A 26,732-nucleotide genomic window follows, 5' to 3' on the forward strand; every position below is an offset into this window, starting at 1 on the left:
GTCTAGCTTTAGTAGCTGCTGTTTGACATCTTTCTTATTCAATTTCAACAGTAACTGTTTTTCCATCCTCCTAATCATGTGATATGAATACATCATTGGACTTTTTTCCAAATATAGAACAGATGCTTTTATTGAACACTTCTGTCTTTTTGTGTTGTTGACAACTGTGTAATTTCCATCTAGTAACAGATCAATACCATTGTTAGGATTTATTTTGTTCCTAATATACTTTAAAATATTTTTCTCCTTAATTCTGCTGACCACGGATTTTTTCCTTGTCCTTTTGCTTTTCTTATCAGTTTTCTACAGTTCCTAGCTTCTGATTTATACTCTTTACTATGAACTTCCAATTCTTTCTGTTTATTAGCCACGCTCCTATTATTGGTGTATAAGCAAGTAAATAATTTATTTTCTTCACATCCTTTTGTATCTTGATTTATGATGTTGTGAACAAAAACATTTTGTGCTAAATAAATGCTCGTTTGTTCCCTTTTTTCACCCTCTTTTGTTATTGGTTTAAAGCTCTAGAAGATTGGTTCCCCTTCCACTGAGATGGAGGCCAGCCAAACTGTACAGAAAGTAGACCAATGTTCCACAAAATCCAAACCACCTTACGCCACTTACCTATCCAGCAATTCACTTCCAAAATCTTCTGCCTTCTGTTTTCCTTCACCTGTAGGACAAGAAGGATTTCTGTGGTGATCACTTAGCTGTGCTTCTCCTTCAGAGTTCCCGGAAGTCCTCTATAATCTGTCAAATATCCCATAAAGCAATGCCATTAGTGCTGATATGCACTGAGACCAATAGGTCCTTGTCTGCTTATTGCTTTTGCAGAATTTTCTTTCAACGTACCGGGGAGCTTTTAGCACACAGCAGCAGGGTACACACGGACTGAGTTAGGGCACAGCATGTAGGAGTGCTGTAGATTTGCACCCTCCCTTGCCATGCATTAACTCATTGTTTAGACATACCCTTAGTATAGTGTCCCCAAAAAGGATCCTCTTTCTTCCTTGGATGAATGGAGATCTTTATGGGCTCACCTGATTTTTTTACAGGTTGGGCTGAGCACTCGTCCACAGATGTGTGGTGTACGCCTCTCTGCTTCATTCAGCCAGCTGGATCCTCAACGTCTGCATTCAAATCTAGTTTTTTACATTCAGAAAATGAGAGGAAGCTGAGATAACAGGATTTATCATTCTCTTAAAATAGGTGTGTGATGTGTCATCTTCTAACTGAAGCTTGACAACGAATAATACTGAAGTCGGGAAACCCAGAGAAGTAAATCTAGAAATATAATAGAAAATAGATCTTATTTTTACAAAACCTCAAGTTGTCTTTCCATTTTCATTTTTTTAAATGAAAGTTAAAATTCTGCAGAAATGTCCCACATTCACCAGGGAAGATTTCCTTCTGATTGTAGGAAGTGGGTGTTGCAAGCCCCGATTTTAATATTCTCTGCTGATTGTCCTTCCCAGAATAGAAGTGGAAAAAGACAGTTAAAAATGGTCCTCTGATACTCTTCCTTTCTGCTGCTTTTGTCTTGCTTGATTATGTCATTGCAAAAACAAAGCCTTGTTAGTGCTGTTGAATAAGTTTAATGCTGAGCGTGAGATTTTTGTCATAAGCATCTGTGACGGTGCCATCCATAAGGCCTTATGGAAATAGGCTTATTTATGTATGTGTGTATATAACATAACTAGAATGTGTTTTATGCTACATATGGCTGTAACATATCTCTGTAAAAGTCATGATCTACTGAATCTATTAATCCTATTTGTATGCATGTATCATTTTTGTATTTGAAGTTATGAATATTGGCTGCATACTTGTTTGACTCTAAGTAGGCTCTAGTGAAGCAGTTGGTCAGCTTCCTGGGAAAAGACTATTCTCAGTGCCCAGTCAAGAAACACTTAAGCCAACAATGAACTTGGAGCCACCAATCCACATCTGGGCTTTCCCAGGCATGTGGCTTGGCTGGTAAGGAACTGGATCATGCATGGACATGGGACTTCCCCAGGTGACTCCAAAACTCCATTTTGTAGCTGGACTTTGCATAGGAGAGAGGAGGAGGTCTCCACCTACAAGAGAGTCTATTTAAGCCCCGAGGAGACCCCTCCATTTGGTCTCCAGCTGGCTAAAGAGAGGGCCTCTCCACCCCCAAAGATACCTGAAAGAAACTGGAACAAAGGGCAGTGACTGGAAGGAGTGTGAATGATTGCTGGACCCAGACTAAAAGGAGATTAGTCCATAAAAGGAGCATTCTGGAACTGGTGAGGATCTTATCTGTATTCAGTTTCTTACTGTATTAGACATAGACTTCCGTGTTCTATTTCATTTTACTTGGTAATTCACTTTGTTTTGTCTGTTACTACTTTGAACCACTTAAATCAGGGGTTCTCAAACTGGGGGTCAGGACCCCTCAGGAGGCTGCAGGGTTCTTACATGGGGGGTCGTGAGTGGTCAGACTCTACCCCAAGCCCTGCTTTGCTTCCAGCATTTGTAATGGTGTTACAAATTAAAAACACTTGTTTATATATTTAAGGGAGGTCGCACTCAGAGGCTTGCTATGTGAAAGGGGTCACCAGGACAATAGTTTGAGAACCACTGATATAAATCCTACTTCCTGTATTTAATAAAATCACTTTTTACTTACTAATTAACCCAGAGTATATATTAATAGTTAGAGAGAGAGAGAGAGAGAGATGCACAGCTGTTTACCCCCCATCAGTGTGTTAGAGGTGAACAATTTATGAGTTTACCCTGTATAAGTTTTATACAGGGTAAAATGGATTTATATGGGTTTAGAGCCCACTGGGAGTTGGGCGTCTGAGTGTTAAAGACAAGAACACATCTGTTAGCTGCTTTCAGTTAAGTCTGCAGCTTTGGGGCAAGTAATTCAGACCCTGGGTCTGTGTTGGAGCAGACAGATGTGTCTGGCTCAGCAAGACAGAGTGCTGGGGTCCCGAGCTGGCAGGGAAAGCGGGGGCAGAAGTAGTCCTGGCACATCACTTGGCAGTTCCCAATGGGAGTTCTGTGATTCAACCCGTCATAGCATCATCAACAGAATTGTCAGCAAAGTTTCCTTTGTAATGGTGATGTAAGGGTGTGAGAGACTGAGAGAGGACTTGAGCTCAGCTGGATTTCTAGTTTTCTGCTGTGGCAGGGGGAAAAAAATCCTCTTCAGATTTGTAAACTGGGCATTTCTGTTCTGAGTATTGTGCTGTGTAATGTTCCCACAGTGTCTCTTACAGCTTCATATTTGGAACAGGCTGCATTTTGTGTGGCAGCTCGGCACCTCAGTGTATTGTTACCAATTTCAGGTCACAAAGTGTAGTTCTCACTCGATGCAATTGCTCATTCATGCTGGATTCGGTTCCTACTGATATACCTGTCAGTGAGCAGGGCTGGAGGCTAGATCCTCGTTATAAGCGGGGAAGTAAGTCAGCTTGCTCTAATATTGTGTTCTCTCTAGGGAATAAAGGGTGATGTTCACATTTTGAAAAAGTGCAGTGTTGCAAAAGAGCAAGGCTTGCTGTATTGCCTGTGTTCAGGCTCCAGTCTCTGGGGCTGTTCAGTGCTGGGTAGGAAGTCACCAGCTGGCCACATAAAGTTGCACCAACTGAGAGCCATGATTGAGTGGGGACAAAAGGGACTGTGTGTGGTGGACAGGAAAGAAAATGTATACGTTAGAAGGGAGCTGTAGTGCCTCCCAACATCTTTTGCCTCTTCAGTGCTGTGTGCTGAATGAGTGACGGCGGTATTTCATATTGAATGTTTTGGTGTGACTCACTCTTCTGGGTAAAAGGTACGGTTTTTGGTTTTAACCCGCTTCGATTCTGTCACCTTCCTTTTTTGTTGTTGTTGTTGGTAGGGGCTTATTGGGTAGAAGGGGGTAACAGTCTAATGGTGGAAAGGCCTTTTCAAAGAGGAAGGTTTTGCAGCATTTCCTAAAGATGCCGACGGGGTATAACTGCTTGTAGAACTGCTGCTCCAAAGGATAAGACAGTAGATAAGCAATAGTCTTAGACCACTGCATAAGGTGAGTATAATGCTGGATAGCCTAGGAGATCAAGTCTTTTCTAGGGACAGAGACGATTCCACAGAGGCATCAGCAGTGCACACTGCCTTGCTGACATGCCTCATCTCCCTCACCATAGGGAACCACCATAGGAGTCAGTTACTTAAATTGAAGTTGATTGGCACTTGAATAATAGGTAAGGTCTCTATGGACCTGATGTGTACAGGAAGTCGTCTGTTCCATCAGCTGAATCTGTTCAATCCAGCCATTGATGTCTGGACTTTTTTGTTCTTAGTCCACTGTTTGGGAATGGCTTTCTAAGCCTTTAATGTTAGCATGAAAAGAGACCCTTCCTTGTTCCCTCCACTGATGACAGCTTCCTTATGAGTCTCTCAGGTATACGTAGTGCCGGGTACACAGTACAATGCTCTTTCATGGAGTACTTTTGGCAATTATTTGGCAGATATCTAATTGTGAAACCATCTGATTTCTGGGCTGTATTTCTCCCATGTGTGCTATTAAATACCTAGGAATATTCAGCCAACTGGATCACTCAATTGGCCATTCAATTTTTTGGTGAAGCTAGAACCACTGTTTCTTAAGCAGTGGGTCTTGACCTCCAGGGGATTCACAAAAGGTTATCCAGGGGCTTGCAAGGCATTTAAAACTCTATTAAAACCTGAAACAAAATCTAGCTCCCACGTTCCCTTGCCTTTCAGTGTCAAGTATTCTATCAACCTCTCGAAACACACACTAATGTCAGCTTAGCATTGGTGCTCTTACAATAAAAGAATAAAACATATATGGGAGTCATGAAGATTGATGATACCTTATTTGAAGTAAAACAATCTGAAAAGATTGAGGAACACTTCATTAGAGTAATATCCTTCCTAATGTTATGCTGTATTCTGGAATGTTCTGTTTGTCAACCGGGGAAACATTTTATTTGAAAAATTAAGTTTTGGTATTTTCCATTAGTACAGAGTATCCCTGTAATGTGTCTTTGCCTAAACAATCTAGGCAAGATGTTAACAGTTTGATTTTTATCTCACTATTCTTAGTTTCATCCATGCTGCTCCTGTGATAACACTCCAATAACAGACAAAGAAGCAGTTTGGAGAGTAGTTACTTGCACACTGATCAAATTCTCAGTCCAAAGGCTCAGCGGGGACACTGTAGAAGTGGAAACGTAGACTCTGAATTTGCTGGCTCTTGTGGAGTTAATCCTATTTGACTTCAGTATAACTTTGGTAATGCTGCAGTACATACAGCATTTAGACCTGTGCACATACCCGTGTTTTTTTTATCATCGTTGCAGGGAACTTGTTTTATTAAAACTCTCTTGTGTAATCTTCCAGCCTGGGATTTAGCTGTTCTATTCTCATTAATGTTAATAGGTATTATACAGGTAAATCCCCATATGCCTCACTATATTTAACTTTTCTTTCTGTAGTTTCTGCACTGTCTTGTCAGCCACAATGAAATTTATGTTCTCTTTTTCTAGGTGATCTTCACTGGTACTAACTATACTGTATAACAAGAGGAGACTGTTGTTAGCACAGTTCTGATCTCATCACAAACACTGATTTATCAGTTGCATAATATCTTTATTGAGGATGCCATGCTAGATTAAAAACCACCCTTGTTAAGTAGCTGACTCTTTACTGTTCAAACCAAAAGCATCAAGATGTTTTTTGTTGGCATCAGGCTTTGTTGCAAGGATAGGTTCCTGGGTTAGTGTTTATGTTGTATGGTGTGCGGTTGCTGGTGAGTGTTAGCTTCAGGTTGGGGGGCTGTCTGTAAGCGAGGACTGGTCTATCTCCCAAGATCTGTGAGAGTAAGGAATCATCTTTCAGGACAGGTTGCAGATCTTTCATGCACTGGAGAGGTTTTAGTTAGGGCTGAAGGTGACGGCTAGTGGTGTTCTGTTCATTTCTTTGTTGGGCCTGTCCTGTAGTAGGTGACTTCTGGGTACTCTTCTGGCTCTGTCAATCTGTTTTTTCACTTCAGCAGGTGGGTATTATAGTTTTAAGAATGCTTGATAGAGATCTTGTAGGTATTTTGCCTCTGTCTGAGGGATTGGCGCAAATGCGGTTGTATCTTAGAGCTTGGCTGTAGATAAGGGATCGAGTGGTGTGTCCTGGATGGAAACTGGAGGCAGGTAGGTAAGTACAGCGGCTAGTAGGTTTCCGATATAGGATGTTCTTTATGTGACCATTGCTTATTAGCACAGTAGTGTCTAGGAAATGGACTGCTTGTGTGGGTTGGTCTAGGCTGAGGTTGATGGTGGGATGGAAATTGTTAAAATCATGATGGAATTCTTTGAGGGCTTCTTTTCCATGGGTCCAGATGATGAAGATGTCATCAATGTAGCGTAAGTAGAGTAGGGGCGTTAGGGAACGAGAGCTAAGGAAGCGTTGTTCTAAGTCAGCCATAAAGATGTTGGCATACTGTGGGGCTGTGCGGATATCCGTAGCAGTGCCACTGACTTGAAGGTATATATTGTCCCCAAATGTGAAATACTTGTGGGTGAGGACAAAATCACAAAGTTCAGCCACCAGGTTTGCCGTGATATTATCAGGGATACTGTTCCTGATGGCTTGTAGTCCATCTTTGTGTGGAATGTTGGTGCAGAGGGCTTCTACATCCATAGTGGCCAGGATGGTGTTTTCTGGAAGATCTCCGATGGATTGGACTTTCCTCAGGAAATCAGTGGTGTCTCGAAGACAGCTGGGAGTGCTGGTAGCGTAGGGCCTGAGGAGAGTCCACATAGCCACACAGTCCTGCTGTTAGGGTGCCAATGCTTGAGATGACAGGGCATCCAGGATTTCCAGGTTTATGGAACTTGGGTAGCAAATAGAATACCCCTGGTCGGGGTTCTAGGCATGTGTCTGCACAGATCTGTTCCTGTGCTTTTTCAGGGAGTTTCTTGAGCAGACGGTGTAGTTTCTTTTGGTAATCATCAGTGGGATCAGAGGATAAAGGCCTGTAGACTGTGGAGTTAGAGAGCTGCCTAGCAGCCTCTTGTTCATATTCCAACTTATTCATGATGACTGCAGCACCTCGTTTGTCAGCCTTTTTGATTATGATGTCAGAGTTGTTCCTGAGGCTCTTAATGGCGTTTTGTTCAGCACGGCTGAGGTTATGGGGCAAGTGATGCTGCTTTTCCACAATTTCAGCCCGTGCACGTTAACGGAAGCAATCTATGTAGAAGTCCAGTCTGTTGTTTCGACCCTCAGGAGGAGTCCATGCAGAATCCTTTTTATTACAGTGTTGGTAGGAAGGATTCTGTGGGTTAGTATGTTGTTCAGAGGTGTGTTGGAAATATTCTTTGAGTCGGAGACGGTGAAAGTAGGATTCTAGGTCACCGCAGAACTGTATCATGTTTGTGAGCCTGGAGGGACGAAAGGAGAGGCCCCGAGATAGGACAGATTCTTCTGACGGACTAAGAGGATAGCTGGAAAGATTAACACTATTGTTGGGTGCGTTAAGGGAGCTACTGTTGTGGCTCCTTGTACCACGTAGCAGTTTAGACAGTTTAGTGTGCTTTTTCTTTTGCAGAGAAGCAAAGTTTGTGTTGTAAATGACTCGTCTAGTTTTTGTAAAGTCTATCCATGAGGAAGTTTGTGTGGAAGGTTGGCTTTTTCATTAGAGTATCCAGTTTTGAGACCTCAGTCTTAATCTTTCCCTGTTTGCTGTATAGGATATTGATCAGATGGTTTCGCAGTTTCTTTGAGAGTGTGTGGCACAATCTCTCAGCATAGTCTGTGTGATATGTAGATTGTAATGGATTTTTTTTTTTTGCCTTTAGTCCTTTTGGTATGATGTCCATCTGTTTTGCATTTGGAAAGGAGGAAGATTTCTGTCTGTATCTGTACGAGTTTTTTCATGAAATTGATGGATTTCCACTCGATACGGCTAAATGCAGTGCCTTGCATAATGACAGGTTTCAGAGTACTCTGAAACCTGTCAAAATTAGGACTGTATACTACTCTCGATCAACAATAGAACTCCTGATGTTAGTGGAACTTTGCACAAAGATCAAGGATAGAATATAACCTGTCTGTAGTAACCTTTTCATTATCATAATAAATCTTGTTCAGTATCACTTAGTGGGAAAACATTCTCACCGTCACAGCTTCTCCCTACTTCTGTCCTTTCTCTCTGACTTGCCTCAAAAAAACCTAATGGGAGGTAAATGGGATTGGCTATAAAACTGTTAAATACTATATGAGGTAACTACAGGCAAAGTATCCTTCACTTTCTATCCTAACACTCTGTCGAGTGTTGCTGTGACATGTCCATTTTTAAAATGTGCTGTTTCATCAGCTTATGACAATTTGAGTGAGGCATTATAAAATACTTACACTCTTGCAAAAATTTTTGTTTTGCAGTCCTGGAAGGAAACGAGACTTTTCCCCAGTCCCTTGGAGCCAGTACTTTGAATCTATGGAAGATGTTGTGGTTGAAAACGAAAATGGCAAGGAGATATCCTTTTATTTTATTCCCAGACTGAATTCTTCCTGATCTCAAGTGACAGGTGGGATTGTGTATCTTGCAGTTTATCAGGGATTCTTTTACATTTTTTGTAATTGTTCCCTCTATTACCCATCTTTTCCTTTGTGCTAATCAGTGCTGCTGCCCAAGGCAACACCTTTGTGCGAACGATTAGGTTGCAGTGGGAAAATATCTAGAAAAATTGGCTTCTTGGTATTGCTTTCTCACCTCGGTTAATGTTTGGCCATTCAAAACAGTGTCCATGGGACCTAGGTAATAGTGTGTTAATTCTCTAGCCTTTCTCCTCTGAAGATGTGAGATCAAATTCACACACACACACACACACACCCCTGAACCTCTGTCAGGTTAGTTCATGTTCCTGGGATGGCCACTCTTAGAGTGCAGGCTTGTCAACCTTGCAGTTTTTAATACGCCTCTTCCCTGATATAATGCGACCTGATATAACATGAATTCGGATATAACGTGGTAAAGCAGCGCTCCAGGGAGCGGGCCCGCACACTCTGGCGGATCAAAGCAAGTTCAATATAACACGGTTTCGCCTATAATGCAGTAAGATTTTTTGGCTCCCGAGGACAGTGTTATATCAGGGTAGATGTGTACAATCATCATTCTGTTCAGTCCAGGCCATGACAAGGATAACACGATGAGTTGCAGGTCAGGATTGAGGTGCATTGGCACAGCTGTGTGGGAGACGTTTATACCGTTTACCTGTATTGGGATGAGAGAGTGCCAGGCATCTGGAGACACTGTTTCACTAGCACCAAATTCACCAAGGGAAAACGTCTCTCTTCCGTAAAAGAAGCTGCAGCGCAAGAGGAGTTCACCATGTTCATTCAGCCTGTGGTTGAGTGATGCCCTTTAGCAATGTACCACTGGCTGCATGCTAAATGGGAATTGGGGGGTGAGGACTCCCTTTCCAGAGGGAGAGGAGAGCCATAGCTAGGTTGAGAGCTGTGCTGCTACCTCAGCCTTCTCCTGGAGTGAGGACAGCTTAAAATTCTGCCCAGGATTCAGAAAAACCTTGCCAGCGGAGACTGCCCGAGAGGTGTTCTGAAACAGTACATTTCCTGAGTGCCTTCCCTTACTCTGCCCACTGCACTGGTTTGACTCTGGATTCTCCACTGGGAGCCAAGTGATGAATCTGTCCAACTTCATGGAAATCCCTTGAACCATTCAGTTTCAGGACCAAGGGGAGCGAAAAGGCGGCCAATGCACAGGACCAGGAATAAGGAGTTCTGAGTTCTTTACCTGGGTCTGCTATAGATGCGCAGAATGACCTTAGCCAAGCTATTCCTCTCTGTATTTCAGGTTTCCCATTTATAAAAAGGGGACAACACCTACCTGTCAGGGCTGTTGTGCACCTCACTTATTGTTCGTAAAATGCTTTGAGATCCTTGAATAAGATGTGCTGGAGACGTGCAAAGTAGCATTTCTATAGATTAGACTTTGTACAATTAGTATAACTTCAACGGGTCTCAACTGCAAAGTGAGAAAGGAAAAGTAAATCCTTTCCAGACTGATGTAGGAAGCCAAATTTCAATCCAGAGCCAAGAGCCGTTGTTGTTTCTGTAGGTCCAGAAGTGTGTGTGGTGCATTAGATGATTAAAATCACCACGGAAGCAACCTGAGTAACATTCTTTACTTATAGGTTTCAGCCTAGCTGCCGTGTTAGTCTGTATCCGTAAAAAGAACAGGGCTATTTGTGGCAGCTTTGAGACTAACAAATTTATTTGAGCATAAGCTTTCGTAGGCTGAAACCCACTTCATCGGATGCATGCAATGGAAAATGCAGTAGGAAGATATGGATACACACAGCGAACATGAAACAATGGGTGTTCCCATACACACCGGAGTGATCACTTAAGGTGAGCTATTACCAGCAGGAGAGAAGAAAAAACTTTTTGTAGTGGTAATCAAAATGGCTCATTTCCAGCAGTTGACAAGAAGGTGTGAGGAACAGTACTGGGCGGGGGGGGGGGGGGGGGGGGGGTCATGGTATAATTCCCCACTCTGAACCTTAGCCTCCAAAAGATGAGGTACCAGCATGAATTCCTCTAAGCTCAATTACCAGTTTAGTGCTTGTAGCACTGCCACCAACCAGGAATTCTAGTGCCTGGTACACTCTGGTCCCCCCAAAACCTTGCCCGGGGACCCCCAAGACCCAGTCCCTCTGGATCTTAACACAAGGAAAGTAAACCCTTTCCCTCACCGTTGCCTCTCCCAGACTTCCCCTCCCTAGGTTACCCTGGAAGATTAGTGTGATTCAAACTCCTTGAATCTTAAAACAGAGAGGAAAATTCACCTTCCCCCCTCCTTCTCTTTCCCTCTCCCAGACTCTCCCTGAGAGAGAAAGTAATCCTAACACAGAGAGAAAATTAACCTTTCTCTCCCCCTTCCCTCCTTTCTCCCCACCAATTTCCTGGTAGATCCAGACCCAGTTCCCTGAGGTCTCACCAGAATAAAAAAAACAAGCAGGTTCTTAAACAAGAAAAGCTTTTAATTAATTTTTACAGTTTTTCCCTCTTTATCTTTGTAAATTTAAGATGGAATATGTTACAGGGTCTTTCAGCTATAGGCTGGGAGGGTATTCCCAGTGTCTAAGTATACAAGTACAAATTAAAATCCTTCCAGCCAAATACACATTTGAACTCCTCCCAGCCAAATACACATTTCCAAATAAAGAAAACAAACATAAGCCTAATTCGCCTTACCACCTAGTACTTACTATTTTGAATCTATAAAAACCTGTATCAGGGAGATTGGAGAGAAACCTGATTGCACGTCTGGTCACTCTCAGAACCCAGAGAGAACAACAACCAAACACTAACAGCACACACACACACCTCCCTCAAGATTTGAAAGTATCCTGTCCCCTGATTGGTCCTCTGGTCAGGTGACAGCCAGGCTCACTGATCTTGTTAACCCTTTACAGGCCAAAGAGACATGAAGTGCTCCTGTTCTATTAACCCTTAACTATCTGTTTATGACTGGGGGGAGGGGGGACAGAATAAACATGGGGAAATGGGCCATTTTGATTACCACTACAACATTTATTTATTTATTTTATTTTATTTTATTCTCTGCTACTGGTAATAACTCACCTTAACTGATCACTCTAGTGTAGGCAGTGGCAGTAAACAAGCATCCACCGAAATGCCGCTGACAAGCAGCAACGTCAATAGGCATTGCCGCCGAAAATCAGCAGCATTTCGGCAGCGACGCCTCTGGATGACGCTACTTGTTGCCATTTTGTTTAAATTGAAACGAAACATTCCAGTGGGAACCTGCCCAGCTCCTCGACAGCAGGGAGTCTGGGAGCCTCTCTCAAACTGGAGCTCTCACGGTTGTCAGGCTCCCTGCTGTGCAGCCAAGGCTGTCGGGTTCTAGCTCCCTGCTCTCTGGCAGGTCACTGGGAGTCAGGTGCTGCTGGCTGCTCCATTTAACTTTTTAGTTCTACTTTTTGTTCCAATCAAAAGAGAAACTTTTTTTAAAATGTCAGGATTTCCCTTGGAACTGAAATTTTCTATTTTTAACCAGCTCTAGTTAAGTGACTTCTCCAATCGGTCTGTGTATTAGAGCCCAGATCTCCTGACTCCCAGTCCAGTGTCCTATCCCTGGTGCGCACTCCCTTGAGATTAGTGCGTTTTAACCCTTTGTTTTCATTTGCGGACCCCTACACAACTTCTGGAGGTGTGGACCCCTTGGGAAATCTCTGACTGGGGTCCATGGACCACAGGTTGAAAACAGTTTTTCTACTGATTGCTACTTTTTTAGCTGGCTTTCCAGGATACAGAGATAGCTGACGTCTCCCTGCAGCTTACCTTAACAAAGACACCACACTACCTCATGAATTCCCAAGGGTAATTTTATTGCCCAGAGTGACACGTTTGTCTATTTCCTCTCTCAAGTAATGGGCGAGCGTGTTAGACAAAACACCAGTTTGTGGTCCCCAATGGTGTCCTGAGCATTCCAAGCTTTTAACTTCATTTTTTCCTGTTGATTTGCTTTCTTTGATATACATTACCTTACAGATACTATTTTTTCTTGGAGGAGGAGGAGGAGGAACATAATAGCATATGAGATGATGGGAAGGTAGGCAGTAAAGCTCGGTGGATAGTATGGGCTAAACTTTTCCCTTGGTTGTAGTTTGATCTGTAGTTTATGTATTAACTGGGTATTCTTAAATAATTAAATTCAGTCTGAGATGTGACAGATTCTTGTCCCAAGATCAGGCCCAGTATTAAAATTACTGTTCAGTTGCGAATCCTGATGTGCACAGTTGCAACACGCACATTGTAGGAACCCTTCTGTATTTACAATAGTTTAGTATATTTAGCAAAGCTTCTAACCCAGCAAGGTAGATGGAGATAATATAGACTGGACATCTGAACATCCATATACTCGCCCCATCCCTTGTCGAGGAAGATAATGGCTAACGTTTCAGGTTGTTCATCACCATCACCTTCCTCCTCATCAGTGGCCGTCATTCTGTACAAACCTATTGATGCTGAACAGAGGGCAGAATTGGGGTTTCTTGTGTACGCGAGTAGTAATAAATTTCTGGCAACCTTGTATGTTCTGTGAAGGGTCGAACTCAGTTGCTTGTTTCAGATGATTTTATTAAGAAACATTGTCCTTAACAGTTCACACACTTTTCGAATTTATAAAAGTGGATCGGAGGGCCCTGTCTTACTTTTGTTGCATGGCGGAGGCCATTCTGCTCTCTCCTGGGCTGTGTTCAATGTAAGTAAGTTGATTGGAAGTAGAAGTACGTGTGTACAAATGTTGCGTCTTCCATCCATGAATGACACGAAACCCTGCTAAGCATGGGAAAGAGAATTCAGAAAGGTCCTTTGTAATCTGCCTGTCTGTTGAACTCATGTATTCGGACTCTTTATCACAAGCAGTAAATATATTTTATGAACAAAACACATCTAAGGCCCAGCGTCTGCCAACGATTAGGATGTGGAGCTTCATCGAAGCCACAGCAATCTCCATGCCTCTGACCAGTTTTAATCTGAGATGCCAGGATGTTGCTCATCACAGTTAAAGCAATTTTTTTCCCCCAGATTGACTTTCCACAAATAAGATGTGGTTGACAGTCTTTAATGGAGAGGAATAAGTTTGAAGCTGTCTTATTTTTACCTTGACAGTACTGGTGTTGCATTGATGACACTACATTATGACCAGGTTTGAACGTTGATTCAGAAATCCTCAATGCTTGAGAAACACTGAAACCCAACCTGATGTTGTGTCAATGGGAGCAAGTTTTGTAGCTTAACTTTTTCCCCGCCAACAGGTTATAAACTCAATTAATAGCAGCATGTATAGCTGTACTAGGGACCCTGACTTTAACCCAGCAACTCTAATTGTAGATCTTGTGCCTGATTAGGTGGGTGTGTGTCCATCTCTTGATCTAGTCTGTCTAAGGTTTTTATAGGGCAACTTTTAGTGAAGTATCTGTGAACTTTATAAAAACCTTAAACAGGTCAGATACACACCAGTCACATGCAGTTTTCACTGTGATATTAGTCCTCGTGCAGTTAGGCCAGTACAAAGTGACGTTCTAGACACTATGAACGAAGGTCCACACAGCTAATGGGAATGAACAAATGAACAGTTTGCAAGCATTTCAAGCATTGCCGTTCGCAAACATTTCAGAATCCCAGGATGATCGCCACTGAATAAATCAGAGGCAGTGCATCTAGCCATGAATCATGTTATAATCCTCAGTTAAGACGTGGGGGATTAGGTCAGGTGCCTCACAATGATTTGACAGGATAGGTTAGTTCTTTTGCATGTATAGCCTGAGTTGACCCACATCTTCTCAACTAAAGTTCATCTTCCAATGTATGGTAAGTGGTTTTTCAAATCAGCACTTTCTCATTGAATTCTATAAAAACAAACAAGGAGTCTGGTGGCACCTTAAAGACTAGCAGATTTATTTGGGCTTAAGCTTTCATGGGTAAAAAAACCCCACTTCTTCAGATGCATGGAGTGTATCTATGCATCTGAAGAAGTGGGGTTTTTTTACCCATGAAAGCTTAAGCCCAAATAAATCTGCTAGTCTTTAAGGTGCCACCAGACTCCTTGTTTTTTTGTTTGTTTTGTTGTGGATAGAGACTAACCCAGCTACCCCTCTGATAATTGAATTCTGTGTTATCACTTGCTTATAGATCACTACTCACTGGGATGTGTGACTCACTCACTCTCTACTAATTTAATACTTTATCACCATGGTATGTGAGCTGCTTACAAATTCTAAAGTTAATCACTGGTTTTTAGACTGGGATGAGGTAGGGTTCTGATGAAACCCAAATTCACTTTTTTCTAAATCTTTAGCAAGACAGCCATCTTTATTTGCAAGCAACTTCCATCCTTTCTAAAATTCTACTTCTGATAGCAAGTTTAAATACTGCTATCTGTTACGCCATAATGCACAGCAAATCTGTAGTTTCTTCTACTGAATTCAGTGGAGTAACTCCAGAGTTACACCATTGTAACTTCTAGTATGTCAATTATCTATGCAGTTACTGGACTTGGTAGTTAAACATTGTATAGGATGCATGTCATTTGACTTTGCCCTAGACCCACAAAAACTATGTAGCTGGAGAAAGAACTATGAAGACCATTAGTCCGTTCCATTCTGCTGTCAGTATCAGCTTGTTCCCTGGGTATATTTTTTTTAATGAAAGTTTGCTCTAGTCATTCATATATTAAATGTTCGGGATGGAAAAATATTTAAAAATTTTTGTGTGGGTAAAGACTGGAAACAAAATTGTTACAAGCAGAATCTACCTTCCTATCTTTCTCTCTTTGCTCATTGGTCTAACAACTTATTGGTAAATGTAATGGTCATGGATGGATTTGTTCTTGTCTCACCAAAGCAGTTCTGTTCTGGTAAGTCAAGGTCATGAGAGAACGTCCCTTACTATCACATCATTCAGATTACCATCTTACATTGTGATTTTTAGCAAACTGCTGGTTAAATTAATGCTTAATTTTTTTACCGTTGACAAACTGGGGTTCCAAGTTGATTTTAAATGGTCTAAAGTCTGTTTCTGGCTGTAATTGTTGTTCTCAAGATTGTGGCTGCCACAGTTATTTTAGAATTGGGCAAAGAAGACAAAATGTAGTAATCAGAAGGAGGTAGTTTTAATGGCAAATATCTCATGACAGACTGGGCCAGAAATGAATGCTTTACATCAATGACAGAAATGGTATAAAGCATCCATTTCTAGCCCTAGTGGGTAGGCGATACTGTCTTTAGTCCCTTGGTCCAGCATTGTATTTTCCCTGGGCTTGCGTATAGTAAGTTCTGAAACATCGGGTCGGTGCAACTGTCAGGGTATGTCTACACTATGGGATTATTCCGATTTTACATAAACCGGTTTTGTAAAACAGATTGTATAAAGTCGAGTGCACGCGGCCACACTAAGCACATTTAATTAGGTGGTGTGCGTCCATGGTCCAACGCTAGCGTTGATTTCTGGAGTGTTGCACTGTGGGTAGCTATCCTGTAGCTATCCCATAGTTCCCGCAGTCTCCCCTGCCCATTGGAATTCTGGGTTGAGACCCCAATGCATGATGGTGCAAAAACAGTGTCATGGGTGATTCTGGGTAAATGTCGTCACTCATTCCTTCCTCCGTGAAAGCAACGACAGACAATCATTTTGTGCCCTTTTTCCCTGGATTGTCCTGGCAGACGCCATAGCACGGTAACCATGGAGCCCGTTCAGCTTTTTTTTACTGTCACCGTATGTCTACTGGATTTTGCTAACAGACGTGGTACTGCAGTGCTACATAGCAGCATTCATTTGCTTTTGCAAGATAGCAGAGACGGTTATCAGTTGTTCTGTACCGTCTGCCATGCCATTGTAAATTGGTGATGAGCTGACGGTTATCAGTCGTTCTGTACCGTTTGCTGCTGTCATGGGTGCCCCTGGCTGAGGTCGGCCGGGGGCGCAAAGACAAAAATTGGAATGACTCCCCGAGTCAATCCCTCCTTTATGGTATCTAAAAATAGTCAGTCCTGCCTAGAATATGGGGCAAGTGTACCAGAGAGCACAGCCGCTCCATGTCAGATCCCACAGAAATGATGAGCTACATGCCTTTCACGGGGGTTGCCCCTGCAACAACCCCACCCGTTGCTTCCCTGCTCCCCCAACCCTCCTGGACTACCGTTGCAGTGTCCTCCTATTTGTGTGATGAGATAATAAAGAATGCAGGAATAAGAAACACTGACTTGTTAGTGAGATAAAATGAGGGGGAGGCAGCCTCCAGCTGCTATGATAGTCCAGGCAATACAGAATCTTTTCTTTACACATGAAAGGGAGGGGGCTGATGGAGCTCAGCCTCCAGTTGCTATGATGAAGACGGTTACCAGCCGCTCTACTGGGAATGACCAGCAGTCGTTCCTATTTTTACCCAGGTGCCCCCGGCCGACCTCACTTGAGGCCAGCCAGGAGCACTCACGGGCTGATGATGATGACGTATAGCAGTCATATTGTACCGTCTGCCACCGGGGAGGGGAGGGGAGAGGATACTGCTGTTCACTGCCGCAGCATCGCGTCTACCAGCAGCATGCAGTAGACGTAGGGTGACATTGAAAAAAAGTCAAGAAATGATTTTTTTCCCTTTTCTTTCATGGGGGCGGGAGGGGGGTAAATTAACGAGCTATACCTGAACCACCCCGGACAATGTATTTGACCCTACAGGCATTGGGAGCTCAGCCAAGAATGCAAATACTTTTCGGAGACTGCTGGGGAGTGTGGGATAGCTGGAGTCCTCAGTACCCCCTCTCTCCCTCCCTGAGCATCCATTTGACACTTTGGCTTTCCATTACGTTTGTCACGTAGCACTGTGCTGTGGACTCTGTATCATAGCCTGGAGATTTTTTTCAAATGCTTTGGCATTTCGTCTTCTGTAACGGAGCTCTGATAGAGCAGATTTGTCTCCCCATACAGCGATCAGATCCTGTATCTCCCGCACGGTCCATGCTGGAGCTCTTTTTGGATTTAGGACTGCATCGCCACCCGTGCTGATCAGAGCTCCGTGCTGGGCAAACAGGAAATGAAATTCAAAAGTTTGCGGGGCTTTTCCTGTCTACCTGGCCACTGCATCCGAGTTCAGATTGCTGTCCAGAGTGGTCACAATGGTGCACTGTGGGATACCGCCCGGAGGCCAGTACTGTCGATTTGCGGCCACACTAACCCTAATCCGATATGGTAATACCGATTTCAGCGCTACTCCTCTCGTCGGGGAGGAGTATAGAAACTGGTTTAAAGAGCCCTTAATATCGATATAAAGGGCCTTTGTTGTGTGGACGGGTGCAGCGTTAAATCGGTTTAATGCTGCTAAAATTGGTTTATACGCGTAGTGTAGACCAGGTCTCAGTCTGTGCCTATCACGTAGATGGTGCTCTCTTGCTCTTCCTTCTGTTAAGAGCCTTTCAGCAGATTTCACCTCTACCACTGGGACATGATTTCAGTGATTGAGTTCCCAACACGGAATCCTATTTTTGAAGCCTTTTATTCAGCACAGAATGCTACTTAATCACCATGGTTCATGAAATAACTTATGTAAATTTAGATGGCAGGAACAAATAATGAGGCGTGATCTTATTGCAGTCTGGTGTTACTTAAGAAGCATCATCGTTTTGTTAATAACCCAGAGGACAAGAACGCTCAATTTGGTATATTTCAGTGTTACTTTAAAATTCCATTCTTTTAGAGCAAATTGAGTCTTTGCTGTAAAGCAGCTGCTATATCTTCTTGCCTACTGTGGAGGCAGTGCTAATTTTGGAACATGTGGGGGTTTGGAAGGGGAAGCATCACTTCAGTGTATATAATGGTATTGCTGCATTTCAGTTTTTAGAGGTGGTGTAGAGATTGAAACTTTTCTCCTAAGAAATTTGATTTCTCATTTGTCTGAGTTATGGAATGTAGTGGGGTAAGGGGCAAATATCCTGTAATCAATTGACTGGTGAAAGGGATGGTGCTTTTTTATTTACTAATTAAAGATCACATACTAAATATTCTTGCTTCAACTCTGACTTCATGGCTACTCTGTGCCCCATGTCCAGTCTTGCTTCAGCAGTGTCACTGACAGATGTTTCTTTTAGACACGCCATCCTGGCTTTTGCATCTGTTGTAATGATTCATTTAATATTGTGAGCCCCTTTCTTAAATGAGGTGTGGCAGTTCTCAAGCTGTATATCTTTGTCCCCTCTTGCAGTCTGCGATCATTAACAGGATTCAGTGTAGGACTGTGGCTTTAGATCTCAGAAGTCATGGTAAGTAATTAGACTTAAAATTAAATTCATGTTCTGGTACATTTCTATTTATTTATTTTTTTTTTTACATTTGCATTTAAATTAGATTTAACTGAATTACTCCATCAAAAAACTGAGTTTCTAGAAATACCTATGAAATAGTCAAAATGTTGCTACTTGATAGTTAAGGTGGGGATGAAAAGAATGTAGCCCATGTAATTCCACAATAAAGCTAGTGGCTGCTGTTTATATAGAAGCGAAGATTCCACATGCCTGAATATTCTGCTCCAACTTAATTTCCCCATACGGACTGGGATCAGTAGTCTTGGTGAGCTCAACTACCAGGTAAAGGATGACTGTGTAGGCAGCCTGCTTCGTAGGAACCTAGGAATGATCGTCAGTCTTAAATTGCCATATATGACCTTTACTTGGGCATAGTTTCCCACCTCTGAACTACAGTGTAATAATAAAGTACCAAGCATTTTTATTAATCTTATTGTTTTAATTATCCAAGATGACTGAGAGGTGATGGAAACACAGTTATGATTATTGAGTAAATATATACAGAACAACTATTATATCTGGGCTCATAGTTGCTCTTATTTAACGCCTGAGGATTCTGAAGATTTTTAATCTGCTTTAATATTGTCTTCAATTTGATTTGATTTGTTTTTTTGCTTCACAGGTGAAACAAAAGTTAGGAATCCTGAAGATCTGTCTGCAGAAACTATGTCAAAGTATGGAAGTTTACATTCTCTTCAGCCATTTCAGACTTTCCCAAATCCTTATCTTTTCAATTCTTTGTTCTTTCATTCTTATCAACTTTTTACCCATCTTCAGTTTTCCTTCTATGAAGACATCATACATGCCAGTCATGTAAGGGGACACTAGAACTTAAGCTGAGTTCCACTTTTCATTCTAATTCATCCTTCTCTTAGTTGCTCATAACTTTCCTTCCTTTTTGGAAAGTTTGAGCAACGTCAGGTTAGCTGCAAGTTGAAATCATAACTCCAGCAGTTGATGCTAGATATTTCAGACCAGACTTGTTCTGTAGCTCTCCCTGAAAGGTAATGCTGGTGAGGAAATTCTCCTTTGTGATTTAAAAGGTATGAATATTTAAAGTTGGTAATGCTATGGATCCACATCAGAATTTTTCTCCTCCTTTTAGGTTTGGGGTTGTTTGTTTGTTTTTGTTCTTTTTTTTTAAAGAACTCGTTCAGTTAAAACTCATCTGCAATTGAGCAGTGTTTTAACTCACTTTTTAAAAAAAATTCTCCAACTCTTTCCATTTAAAAAAAATGTAACATCAAAGCTAATTGCTGAATTTGAGTTTTTAGTGCAGTGTTCGCTCAGCCACTTTGTTCATATGTAGTATGATATTCTTTACTTTTTTTCCTCTGTTAAATGCCAACTTTGGAGAGCTCTTTGTTACTGTCCTATCAAGGTACAGATTATGCACTGTGACAGTTTTAACAATGCTGGAATGCACTGATCTTCTGGAATGTCATGATTTTGGGGGGGGGGGATGTAATTTTTTTTCATCCTGAATGTGGAATTTGCAGTATTTCTTAGTATTGGATGTTTGTAAAGATGGAAGCGAAAGTGTGATTTCTCCACTTGCCCAGCACCTCCCACACAAACCTTACTCCCCTGTGACTGTCTCCATCCCCAGCTCTGCCTTCTCCACTGCACATCAGCCTGTGCTTCCCTTTCCCATGACTGTCAGTTCTAAGCCCCCAGCCTTGACCTTCCTGTGGAGTCATTCCTTTGCTTTGAAATGCCTCTGAGAAAAGAACAGCAGGCATCTAGACTTCCTTCATTCTACCCTTGCTTCTCCTGATCTTCTCTCTTGCCTCCAACCCTGTCTTCTCAACTTCCACTCGCCTTCTCTGCTCAAAAGCTTACCAATTTTGTCAGGGAGAGAGTTATTTATCAGAGGGGTAGCCGTGTTAGTCTGTATCCACAAAAACAATGGTGAGTCCGGTGGAACCTTAAAGGCTAACAGATTTATTTGGGCATAAGCTTTCCTGGATTATAAAATCCCCACTTCTTCAGAAGCATGGAGGAGAACTCCATGCATCTGAAGAAGTGGGGTTTTTTACCCACAAACACCTATGCCCAAAAGTTATTTATATTTTCCTTTATTCATTGTTCCTGGAAGAGGTCACAATACACACATTTTAGGGTCGGATCCAAAGCTGGAGTAAATTGGTGCATCTGCACTGAAGCCACAGTGATTTACACTAGCTCAGGGTCTGGTTCTTGTATTACTCTACTCACGGTAGTATCTGGGTGCACTGTGTCTGGCTTAAATGTGGGGAAAACCCCTTTCCATTATTATTTCAGCCTGTATTTCAAATAACACTACTTATCCATCCTGATGTGGGTCAGTTTTCTTTCCCTTGAAAGATTCCTTTTCCATACCGGTCCTTCACCCTTGGGGGAAGGTTGAGTGTGACTCTTGCCCGGTTTGGAACCACTATGCTGAGAAAATGCGTCCTGCATAGAATGAGACTTTCAGGCATGGTGAGAGCTGCTTATTCAAATTGCAGTGACCTGCTTCTGAGTGCAAACCCTTCTTTTGTGACAAGCTGTGAGGGAAGCAATTACCTGCCACTAAAAATACTATATAATACCCACATTTAGTGCAGAGAGATTCTCCTGAAGGTTACAAAGTCCTTCATACTAACAGACCTGCTTGGTTTGTTCCAGGGAGGCCATCTGTGAAATAGATTTTGGCTTATTGTGCACCTGATTGCTGCTTCTCACATCCCGTCAGCTCCTAATGTGCATGTGGGTGTCCTGAGGAGCTGCCATATGCAATGATCATTTTACAGATCTGGAGCAGCGCTAATATGGGACCAAACAAATAGGCAGCCTTTCATTGTAAACCTTCCTGCCCTCCTAATGATAGATTCTAAAGCTGTTTCCAGTTTGTCTTTAAACTGGAGCACTAAACTGTCACTAACTTGTCAAATTCGTAAATCCTCCTGCATTTTCAAAGGAAACAGTTTAAAAAAAATCAGATATTTAATTTTCTTACCTGTTAATACCTTTTAAATTATTCTTCACCACCGATGCTATGTGTGTGCCTGTTTTTCTAGTCTCTCAGCTCAGACAGAGGAAAAAAAGCTAGTCAGACTTGCTGTGTGACTGTCATGCACTAGGCATAATGCTCTTTGTGTTTCCAACACATAAGAACAGCTGTACCAGGTCAGACCAAAGGTCTCTCTAGCCCAGTATCCTGCCTTTCCCCAGGTGCTCCAAAGGGAATGAACAGAACAGGTAATCATCATCCCATCACTCATTTCCAACGCGTATGGTAAATTGTTACAGCCAAGAAAGCCTGTGTGTGTGTGTATATATATAAAATATAATTTTTATTTTTTTTTAAGTTGTGTCCCTTAAACTACTTACTATCCTCTTTTGAAAAGGTGCTGAGGTACTGCAGTGCCAAGTGTGTTCTAAGAACTTGAATATAACAATATGCTTGGTGCTTTGTCTTCATACCAGTCCATAATGTCCCTTCCCCAAAGAGCTTCTCTTCCAGAGAGAGAGAACATTTTGCTTCTGTTCTACTTGCCCAGCCTCTTGCAATCCTGGTGGCTGGGGTTTGTTTAGTTTCTCATTGATTAGGGTTGAGAACGCAGTAATAATAATAGCTTTATTTCCAATTATTATTTATTTCCTACAACTGGAAGGGACCTTGAAAAGTTATCGAGTCCAGGCCCCTGCCTTCACTAGCAGGACCAAGTACTGATTTTTGCCCCAGATCCCTAAGTGGTCCCCCTCAAGGACTGAATTTACAACCCTGGGTTTAGGAGGCCAATGCTCAAACCACTGAGCTATTCCTCCCTCCTTGATGTCTCCTGACCCCAGTTTATTCTGTCCTGCAGGAGAATTGATTAGTTCTCTCACCTGACCTATAGTTCCTTTTGTGCTCCACAGACCTGGGGCAGGGTGGTCTAGTCTCCCACTTTAGACGGATTTCCTGTTAAAGGAAATGGGGATGACATTCTTATATCCCTGATTCAGGAAAGCACTTGTTTGATGTTAAGCATGTGCTTTGAGGGCTTTCCTGAATCCCTGGCCACTGATAAGAGAATGGACTTCCATATCTATTACCATTGGGGCAGATGATCTAACTTAAAAGGCAAGTGTGCAAAGAAACTCAGTATTAGGGAAGAGTAGGAAATAAAAGCAGAGGGTTCAGAGAACATTTTGCATATTGAATTTTTCCATTCCCCTGCCAATGCGTTTTTACAAATCTGCTTCAGAAACGCATTGGGGAAGGATGCCAACCTTCTGTCTTTCTTCATTTGCCAGAGATGTTGGAAACGTGGTTGAAGCTATGTACGGGGACCTCCCACCTCCAATCATGCTGATTGGGCACAGTATGGGTGGGGCCATTGCAGTGCACACAGCAGCATCCAATTTGGTACCCAGTTTATTGGGTCTTTGCATGATTGATGTCGTGGAAGGTAAGTGGTGGGTTGTTTTTTGTTTTGTTTTGTTTTGTTTTGTTTAATGTCATATTCTTCCTCTCTCCTCCCCTATTAACTTTGTTGGGCCTCGGAGGTCTTTCTCAATTGTGTTAACTGTATGAAGGTTTCTCTTCTCTCTGATGGATATGCCAGCTATAGTATAGTATAGTAAACTTAACCTTGGGCTTTTGTTTTGGTTTTCCTAGCTGGACTGTTCCATTTGATTTTGTTTATCATGATTGCAGTGCGACACCCATTCTTATAACCAAGACCACGATCGGTGGGGAGTGTCTTACAGAACCGTATAGTATCACCGCTGCTGTCTGCTGCCTAAAATATCAGACCTGTTCAAATATGACATGTTAACCCTCTAATGGCAGCAGCATACAAAACTATACAAGCCCTGATACTATTACAGCTAATGGAGGTTTTGTGGATAGATTTATTGTAACGATGGAAAACCTGTAAGATTGTTAACAATGTGGATGAGGGAAGCAAAGAACTTACAAATTTGCTGACCTGGAAACCGGTTTTTGGAAAAACTGTGTGAAAGCTGGTTTGGAGCAGCTGTGTATCGTTCACGACTATAACTCTATTAATCAACTTATCTTAAATCCTGAAATTTGCCTCAGTTCTCCCCCTCACACAGTTCACTGTTATATATCAAGATCTTTGAGAACCGTTGGGAAGGATGTTGTCAGATGTTGGGTTTGTTTAAGTCAAAACATTTTGTTTTTAGGCACAGCCATGGATGCACTGAACAGCATGCAGAATTTCTTACGGAGTCGTCCCAAAACATTCAAGTCAATTGAGAATGCAATTGAGTGGAGGTAATGGGCAAGTTTGTGTTCTCTTCAAAACTGTCTTCCTTGTATTGTTAATTCTGTGATTGATCTTGGAGGAAGGGTGGTCTGGTGGTTAAGGCATTGGGTTGGAGCGCCAGAGACTCAAGTTCTATTCCTGACTACCAATGCAATTCCCGCATCTGCAGAGTCGGCATTATACTCCACTGCCCTGCAAGGGCATTGTGAAGATAGTCATTAATGTTTCTGAGACGCTCCTATCACAGTGATGTGAGAGCCATATAAACATCTCGATAATCATAGCATGCTGGGAACTCCAGTGTTTGTATGCTACATCTCTGTATTCAAGGTGAGTGCTCGCAGGGGTGAACTTCGGAGTGCTCCTATTATTACCGGACCTGTTAAATATTGAATGAAACTAATTAATGTACCCAGTTGACCCTTGATGTTTAACCATTTTGATTCCCCCCTTTCCCCTTTTTTTTTTCTAGTGTAAAAAGTGGACAGATAAGAAATCTTGAATCGGCCAGAGTTTCTATGGTTGGCCAAGTCAAACAGTAGGTTTTGTTTTCTAAGACTTTTTCTTAAATGTTTTAAGATCCCAAATTGGTAACCGAGCATAAGCGAGCTTAAAAGAAAAAATCAAATCAATCTTCTAGCAGATATCCGCTCCTCCTTTTACTCACCTGCCAAGGCTGACCCCAGTGGGTGAGGAGAGTAGTACTAAACAATATACAGCCATCCATGTTCCTAGGGTTAGGAATGTCAGTCCAAATTTCACTGGGGTAGAAAGTAATTACCCACCAGGGATAAAAAAAAATTTCCTTTGCAAAAACCATTTGCACATGCAAGTGAGAGTGCAAAATAATAGGTGTGCAATGGCCCATTCAAGATGTGCTCACACCAGTAGACTAGCTGGATGCCCCTTCAGAAATTTGGCCTCTAAATTCCTCCTGCCAATTCAGCTGAATATAGTATTTTTCACTTGCTGTGCTCCTGCTGCTGTGCATTATTAAATAGCTCTCCATTGCACTCCAAAGGTGGTGGAGCTGAGTGGTAATGAAAGTAATCTGTCTATTGCATTGTAATCCTGTACAACACCATGATGCTTGCCAGCAGCATCAGGTATTTCTATTGTTTATATTTCAGTATTGTCATAAAAAAACTAATTTTGCTCGTTTGACCTGGACTCTTCCTTTCTTTCTCCTTGATGTGGTAGAGTCTGAGAGCCAATTCTATCCTTTAGATGCAGGCGGTCTCTCCTAGAATCATTAAGATGTTCCTTTTCACAAAGGAAAAGGAATCAATTTCCAGTCCTATTTTACCAGGTGTGAAGATGCTGCTAGTCCTGAGGTCCCTAAAGCTATAGTGGAAGGGATTATTGAGGAGGAGGAGGAGGAAGAGGAAGAAGACTATGAAGGAAGAGAATCTCTTAACAAAAGGAAGAAAGAAGATGATACAGAGGTGGGGAGTTTCACTGTGTTCTGCTGGAACTAATGTCTTCACTAGTCGCCATCTCTAGGGTATCTGGAGATCTCCAGGGAGCAAGAAGGCAACCGTGCAGCCAGCAAAGGAGATGCTTCCGTGGAGCTAGGTGCCTATGAGACAGCATGTAAAAGTTCTCCAAAGAAGGAGTAGTGAGCAATTGTGCAACTCTCATTCAGGGCCTTAGTGTAAACAGGAGTTACTCCTGTGACCTCATTGCTTAGCCCAGGCCTGAGTTTAGGCCTCGGTCTCAGACTGCTGGCTGCATCGTGAGTTACCACTTGAAAGCGTTTCTAGATGTTCATGAACTTGGCCATTGTACATGATCTAGAAGAGAACTACTGTATTGCCCAGTAATTTGCTGTGTGCTGGGTCCTGACTCTATTTCATCACATTATAAAGGCTCATCAGTTTCTGCTGGGTGATATAGACCATGTGACCTAACAGTCGTAGTCCCACAAGTAAAGCTATTAGTGCATGATGCTGCAAAACTGTATCTTGCCCAGGCTTCGCTGAAGGACAGATCCAGGTGTTTTTGTGTGTGAATTTTTAGTTCCAGTGAAAGATGGCAGATTGACAGTCCTGGAAATTGAAAGTGTCTCTTGCTCAGCACATCAGGTATAGCATGTGCAGATCCATTAATTTACTGTGACATGGAGCGAGCACGGTTAGGATTGAGCAGATAATCCAGTCTGTCAAGCAAGGATGCCTAGTTAGGGCCATGTATGGGGGACAAACTGACATTAGAGTCACGTCAGCATTTGACTCTGTGCATTTACTTTATCTTCCAAGTCTCGCTTCGCTGAGTTTATTCCAAACTCATTGTTTCAGTTGACTACTAACGCTGAGCTCTTTGTCCCCTTGTAGACAAAGAAGGAACATCTGTATACATGGCGAATCGAACTGTCGAAAACAGAAAAGTACTGGGATGGGTGGTTCAGGGGCTTATCTAACCTCTTCCTCAGTTGTTCTACTCCAAAGCTGCTGCTTTTAGCAGGTAGGTGTTTCCTTTTTCTCCCTAGTTAGAGCGGTCATTCACTTTGATAACATTCAGCCTGTATTTTAGAGGAGGGAAGGTAAGATAGTGGTCTGGGCATAATAGGTCTGGCTTCTGTCCTGGCCCTTCTATGTACTTTGAGAGACTGGGAAAG

The 26,732-nt window shown here is 42.3% G+C and overlaps 1 protein-coding gene across 2 annotated transcripts in view; it reads left to right on the plus strand.

The window, feature by feature from the left end:
- Positions 1-26,732, plus strand: part of PPME1 (protein phosphatase methylesterase 1) — a 43,529-nt gene that overhangs the window by 9,667 nt on the left and 7,130 nt on the right. Inside the window, exons 2-11 of one of the 2 annotated variants that reach the window (XM_050930749.1) lie at positions 5,080-5,268; positions 8,413-8,506; positions 13,187-13,279; positions 18,773-18,830; positions 19,495-19,546; positions 23,136-23,290; positions 24,033-24,123; positions 24,588-24,653; positions 25,425-25,560; positions 26,449-26,578. In XM_050930749.1, the coding sequence (XP_050786706.1) occupies positions 8,468-8,506; positions 13,187-13,279; positions 18,773-18,830; positions 19,495-19,546; positions 23,136-23,290; positions 24,033-24,123; positions 24,588-24,653; positions 25,425-25,560; positions 26,449-26,578 (820 nt within the window). In that variant the 5' untranslated portion in view covers positions 5,080-5,268; positions 8,413-8,467. The remainder of the gene's footprint in view (positions 1-5,079; positions 5,269-8,412; positions 8,507-13,186; positions 13,280-18,772; positions 18,831-19,494; positions 19,547-23,135; positions 23,291-24,032; positions 24,124-24,587; positions 24,654-25,424; positions 25,561-26,448; positions 26,579-26,732) is intronic. The other variant, XM_050930740.1, reaches the window with a different exon arrangement.

This window comes from Gopherus flavomarginatus, chromosome 1, assembly GCF_025201925.1.
Source record: "Gopherus flavomarginatus isolate rGopFla2 chromosome 1, rGopFla2.mat.asm, whole genome shotgun sequence".
Lineage (NCBI taxonomy): Eukaryota > Metazoa > Chordata > Testudines > Testudinidae > Gopherus > Gopherus flavomarginatus.